General features: G+C 42.7%; 1 protein-coding gene across 1 annotated transcript; it reads left to right on the forward strand.

Annotated features, from left to right (window-relative positions):
- Nucleotides 1-613: 613 nt before the first annotated feature.
- MELLADRAFT_101499 (family 28 glycoside hydrolase) lies at nt 614-3,057 on the forward strand (the record flags this gene model as incomplete). The annotated part of the gene is made up of 13 exons (XM_007403760.1): nt 614-631; nt 699-804; nt 886-980; nt 1,031-1,086; nt 1,378-1,473; nt 1,642-1,719; nt 1,741-1,820; nt 1,885-1,906; nt 1,971-2,038; nt 2,157-2,293; nt 2,587-2,610; nt 2,692-2,868; nt 2,947-3,057. 13 exons carry the CDS (start codon nt 614-616, stop codon nt 3,055-3,057), a joined length of 1,068 nt encoding a protein of 355 aa, XP_007403822.1.
- Nucleotides 3,058-6,733: the final 3,676 nt, after the last annotated feature.

A 6,733-nucleotide genomic window follows, 5' to 3' on the forward strand; every position in this document is an offset into this window, starting at 1 on the left:
CATGGCGTCTCATCGATGGTCAAATTGGCGACAACCCTGAGGTGGCAGCGATTCCAGAGTTGGATAATTACAAAATGCATCTGCATCTTCAAGTGAAGCGCCTTTGGACCTTCTCCTTTCTTGATTCACCTCTATGCTGCGGTTCATCACGAATTCGGACGCTTTGCGGCAGGGCGATCAAGCAGGATCAAGCTTTATGACATCTCGAATCTAAGCGACGATGGCGTGCTGTTGCGCCACCAAGCTCGATTTACGTGCTCTGAGATTCAGTACTGCACCCTTAATTCCCACCATTTCCGTGTCTGCGCATTCTTGATGAAAACATTCCCGATGAAAAGTGCTTGGAAGGGTACCGTCCTTCTGGTCGTCAGATTGAATCTCGAGCCTTGAAAAGAGCTTCGTCTCAGATATTTGCGTTCCTACCTACCTCTTTCACTCTCCTTATTTTCCATCTGCCTTTTTATTGACTACGCAGCTTTTCCTCATACTCAGTGGTCTTGTATTTTCAACTGAATAAAACCGATACAGCATGCTGTTCAAGTTCATTTCCACATCATTTTTCGTCCTATGCACACTTTACGCTGATGTCTCAGCTGTCAAAACTTGTAATGTCATGGATTTTGGAGCTGTGGTGAGTACGTGGACCAGATGACCTGTTCAATGTTGTAACTAACGTTGATTTTTCATGTCCGGAAAAGGCCGATAATCAAACCGACATTGGTCCGGCTCTGATGAAAGCATTTGGATGCGCTCAAAAGGCGATAACAACGAGGGCTTCTGACACCGTTATCCTTGTTCCTGCAGGTATGAAAAGCCAAGTTTGATTGAATCCCACTTCGGTTTTGGTTTTTGAATCCCCACATTGCCATCTCCGTTGTATTTTAGGAAACTACAAACTGGCAAGCAAGGTCGTTTTCGACAAGTCTAAATTTATCACCGTTACAGTTCTTGGCCATCTCTACATGCCTTATGATCCTAAGGTACGCACCACTGATACTGAAAAGCGATGTGAAGAATGCTCTTGACGCAGTGTTATTCTGTGAACAGTTGCAAGACAACATGGTATTGTTCTCGCATTGCAGCAACGTAAGCATTATCATCCACCCCTCGTACCAGGATGACATGAATATTCCGCTCAACAGATATTCCTCCATAGATCATCGTCAATGGAAACGGCAAGCTATACGGCAATGGGGATAGATATCGACCAGGTGGAAATGTTCGTATCAGACTCATCATAATCTCTTTTCTTGTCTTCAGAGACTGATATTTTGGGAGTGTTTGTTCAACTTTGCTCCGCAGCTCCACATGAACCCTAGACGACCTCGGCTGGTGCGATTTGACAAATGTGACACGGTCGATTACTCCGGGGTACAGATCATTTTCCCCTATCAGCTACGTCGCAAAACCGCTGATCTTCGAACATTGTGACTTTGCCTCCACAGCTCAGTTTGTACGACGCCCCGCTTTACCGTAAGCCGGCTGAAACCCAGAAAGCTTACACCGATCATTCGCTGATGTTGCTTTCCTACCTTCAGACTTGGTGATCTGGCTCGGGACAAAGTCAGTGTTCATGTTACAGCTCAGAATACTGATTATACGAAGAATATTAACATCTCAAATTCTGCACGGAACAAACAGCATCCGTATCCATGACTTCGAAATCCACAGTGCCAACATTGGGGCTACGGACGGAATTGACGTTGCTGGTTCAGACATGTAAGGCTATGCCTCCTGTAGAACACCTCCTTATTCCAACCTCGGGAAACTAAATTGTCGAATGTCGTCAATTGACCACTTTGTTAGATATGTGCACGATGGTAAGTTTTCAAACAGTCACCCAGCTTGCATACTTATGTTGAAAAGGTATTTTGAATTACACAGTCCTAGTGGAAAATGGAGATGAGTGAGTGAAATCATTGCCCCAGTCTCGGGTTCCGTCTTGATAAACAAGAGTGCTTTGGTTCTAGATGTGTTACCGCCAAGAGTCCGATTGTTGGACTGAAAGTCGAAAATTTGCAGTGTATCGGAGGTACCGGTCAGTGAATCCATTCGTCAATCATGATCGAAAGCTCTTGCTATGCGTAATTCTACTTTCAGCCTGTGGCCTGGTCACTGAACCATATATCCATGATAACTCGTTCATCAATCAACAGGTTGTGGAATTGGTAGCATGGGAGCCAGTGCCAAAAATTACCAAGTTGAAAATCTCAACTACCGTAACGTGACTGTGAACAATGCAGCAAATGGAGTGAATATATTTGTCAACTTTTCCACCTCGAGCGAAGTGATTGTATGCACCTCTTTATGGCTGACCCACACACGTTTCCGCATTTCAGATGATCATCAAGAGTTATCCGGGAGCTAGTGGCGTCATAAAGTGATTCATATTATTTGTCAAGTATTGTATTCAGTTGATGCTCAATTATCAACCATTTTTATCTCCATTACCACCAGGAACCTTACTTACTCGGACTTCAAATTGGTACGTATAACTTATTATAAGCCGCGAATTGATGACAAGCTCTAAGACTCGCTGACATCTACCCCCTCCATTTCCCCTCCACTTGAATCACCGCACTGTAGACCGACGTTGCTTATCCGATCAAGGTATGTGTTCAAAATTCAAATTCGGGCCTCCTTCTGTGATGAAGCCTTTTTAATTATATATCTTCTTCCCGCCTCGTCTAGTTGGACTACACCTGGGGCGCAACCCTAAAACCTCAGTTTACAAGGCGAAACAAGCGCAGTGAAGAAATTCAATCATGGTCTGATATCACTTTCAATAACTTCGTCGGAACAGGTAGTAAATATAGGGCACCTGTTACACTCAATTGCCCTACTCATTCTCCCTGCAGTGGTCTCAAGGTATTGTTCAAGAGTCATGTTTCTGTTCTGCAAAAAGTCATACTGAAATATACAATTATTTTCTCATTCTTACTCAAGTTCAATAACGTACAGATTACCGGATCAACCAAAGCCTCCATCATTACAAATGCATGTGGAACAGTTGATGCAATCAGTCGCAAAACAATCCCTAACTTAACAGCTTGCTGATGGATTGAAGTCTTTCCTTCATATTTTTTTCTGAAAGTTTAAATTTTCTTTCTACCTCACTTCTTCTGCGAAAAGTCAGTTGGATTCAATCTTTTTTCTATCTCACTCCTTCTGCGAAAAAGTCAGTTAGTTTCAATATTAGGACGTTATGTAAGGGACAGAGATCCAATTCAATTATCTTTCAAATACTCTTGTTCGATACATTTACCATGGACTGAAATTGGAGATTATAAGCTCTCTTTAGAGACAGTTTAGCCTTAGTCCCACATACCTCTAGCTTAATCCAAGCCCCGCCAACCGCGGCGTCCTTACGTCAAGCTGGCATACCTAGTTCTGATGAACAGACTTTGCGCATGATATACACAGCATACAAAAGATTAAATCTTCTTTTGTAATATCTAGGCACATGACACAGGAACCAAGAGGCAGATCACAAACAATGAGACTCAAAACAGAATAGATTCCACAATGCAAAGAGATCTAGAAGTGGGTGCAACAAGCATAGAGTCACCATCAGCCAGCCACTATTTTCAGAGAATCATCACTTCATGACTAAACCTCAGACTGATTACCCAAAAAGTGATAGGTATGCTTGGCATAAAAATAGCAAATTTCTCCCAGGTAGCCTCCCATTTTTTCGTACAAATTTAATCCTGGTCTATCAATTCACTTATCTATGGTCCTTATATGTTGACACTCCTTATCATAGATTCTTTCATCTGCATATGAATGTATCATACTTATTATCAAATACATCTTTTGGTCCAGGATTTCAGATGAAGTTGTTCAGACAAGACATCATAGACTAAGACTACGCGCTTATTGAGACCGGAGAAGGTCATGTGCTACATTCACTTCTACTGCGGCCTCATACAATCAAACATCCACTTCATAGAACTGCCAATGATTTTCAAGGATTGTAGTATACAGGTATTGAGGCATGTATCTATGCATGTCCCAAGCCTGCAATGCCATGGGATGAGCTGAACTATTCAAGCTCGTCCATTAGATGAGCAAGGATGATAAAATAGTCAACGAAAGAATAGACAACCAATCAGCTTGTGGGACCAGTAAGCAAAAGCTTTTCCTGTACCATTGTAAGAAATGATGTTGCAACCACTTGATTTAATGACGGCGAAGATCAAACAACGAAGATCAAACAAAAATGAACTTGAAAGATTTAGCCAGACCCAGTCCCCCAAAGCTGAATTGTGGTCCTCTTTCCAAATCCATTTTTCCTGACACTCAACTGCATCCACCGGTATTTTGAGCCGGTCTGATTGTCTCAGGATGACGTGACTGTTATAGACATTGGGTGGCATCTGGATCTTAGAAAATATCTTGCTCAGAACCACATCTCCATGCCATACACCAAGAAAACAAAGAGCCGAAAATCTTGCAAATAACCCGAATAAAATAGATCACGCTCTGGATTTGTAAGAGCCAGAATATGGTCTTCCTGCGGGCGGAGTTCAAAATCCTGTGCAGTAGTAGTGCTAATGTAGGTACTGTGAAGGTGTGAAGATTGTGCTAACAGTGATTGGTAGCGGTGGTATAGAATTATTGCTGTGGCACAGACTATTCGTTGGATAAACCAGTATCAAATGACCGTTCACAGTCTCGGCGAAAGCTGGAGAGACACGGAGCTGAGGAGAGGCTGCATACGATAGCTGCTTCAAACGGCTCTGATCACTGAGCAGCTCTTGAGGGTGTACAGCAATACATAGTTTGTAAGATGTCACATTAAAACGATCGGTGAATATTCACAAGCACATGTGTAATTTTGAATGCTTTGATTGGACGAAATCCTCCGACGCATACATGATAATTTGTGAGCGTTCTTCTGAGTTGGTATATATCCACTTGAATCATTGCAATCTAACTCTCCATCAAACAATCTCACCAAAACACTTGAAACGCGATTCATAACTTAAATCGTTCATTTCTAGTCTACTTTCATCACTTCTTCTCATTCAAACTGTCTTCCAAACCTCAAGTAGACCGATTCTCAAACTCTTTCAAATCCGCTCATACCCCGGCATTCAACAAATCTACATAATCCGAACAATCGAAGTCGGTTTCAGGATTCCTAAATCAACTTCCTTGATCTCACGAAGCTTTGACTTTGACTTTGCGCGTATATATACCTAGCTCGAAACTACTGGGCTTCTCTATCTTTTCAACGATCGGCCACTCAAAAGTTTATTGAACATCTCGAATCGTCATCTGACTGCCTTTGTCATCTTCAATCTTCACTTTGAGCTTCATTCACGACTTTGATCACTCTCGATCCAAGAAAGCCATCAACCTTTCAGTCGTCATCACAAGAATCGACTTGCTTATCTCTAGGCTCACTGGCCTTTGCCTCCACATCGAAACTCACTAGGCAATCTTCCTTGTGAGACTCGGATAGGATCTTTTCCACAGCCAATTTGCATCAAACGCAAGCCACAACTTCAAGACTCTCGTGTTAGGTAACTCGAGCTCAGACTTACTTTCAGATCTGGCGTGTAAGGGTGACTATCGCAAAATTAACGTCGTTCCTTGGGTGTATGAAAGACAATCAATCAAAGGTTTTTCCCTCAGTCGATAAAGTGAGTACCAATCAACTCATCCTCATCATCCATTTCTTCTCCTCAGATACACGGATCAAGAAAAGGCAACTTGCTGGCAGTACTTGCTTAGTTTCGGTGCTTTTATATCTCATTTTGATAAGATAACCTAACGACTGTTGAATCATCGAAGCACGTTACGAGTCAGATACTGATATATAGCATGTATTCATCTTCCAGGTCAAACCTTAATCGGACTTGTCCCTGCTGCCTGAGTGAAATCTCGGTGATCCGCTTCAAACCAATTTCACGCCTCGCCCACCTCACGTAATCAGCCTTCGATTCCCTCAGCATTCATCTAGCATCCAGGCAGGGTCAATAATCTTGGCTATCAGTCTACCTGTACGTATTTGTCTCAAAGTCAGACTTTTGGAGTTTCCTATCTGTTCCTTGGAGTCATGAATCTGAGTTTCGAAGATGAAAAGTCTGGCCGCCATGTGTCACTATCGCCGATTTGATATCAATATACAATCGGCGTGGGGTCACGAGTCCGAAAGTTATTTACGGGCCGATTGATCAAATTCATCAATTTATGCGATAGCTTCTATGGCATCCATCCTTGGTGGCCTTGGTGGACTGCTTCAATCCGCCATGCAAACAGTGTGTCACCTTTCGTACGCGTTTGGCTGGGTTCACGTGACAGCTCGGCTCGGCCCGATAATATCATATTTCCTGCTTATCTCTCAGGCTGTTGGGTGTTTCAGATTGAGTCCAATCAAACGATCAGTCAATTTGGCGGTGTTGTCAGCGCACAGGAGTCAAGTTTGGTTAACTCACCAGTTTTCTATTCATAAAAAACCTTTGAGGCAAACTTGGACCTATCAACTCCTAACCTATCTGTAGAAATATTGGCCGAGGAGATCCAAATCGGTGAACAATTTGGCTTCCTATTGATATTGGGAGCTGAATTGAGAGGTTATCAATGATCTCCACAAATTCATCAAATCGAGGATTGGGTTGAATCGTAATTAGACATGACTCAAGGTCAACTCGAAGGGCAGTCTGTCCATTGCATGATTAAAGATGCACCCATTTATGCGGTTTGGTGGAGTCTTGCAAACAGT

Source organism: Melampsora larici-populina (genome assembly GCF_000204055.1).
Source record: "Melampsora larici-populina 98AG31 unplaced genomic scaffold MELLAscaffold_1, whole genome shotgun sequence".
NCBI classification, from domain to species: Eukaryota; Fungi; Basidiomycota; class Pucciniomycetes; order Pucciniales; family Melampsoraceae; genus Melampsora; species Melampsora laricis-populina.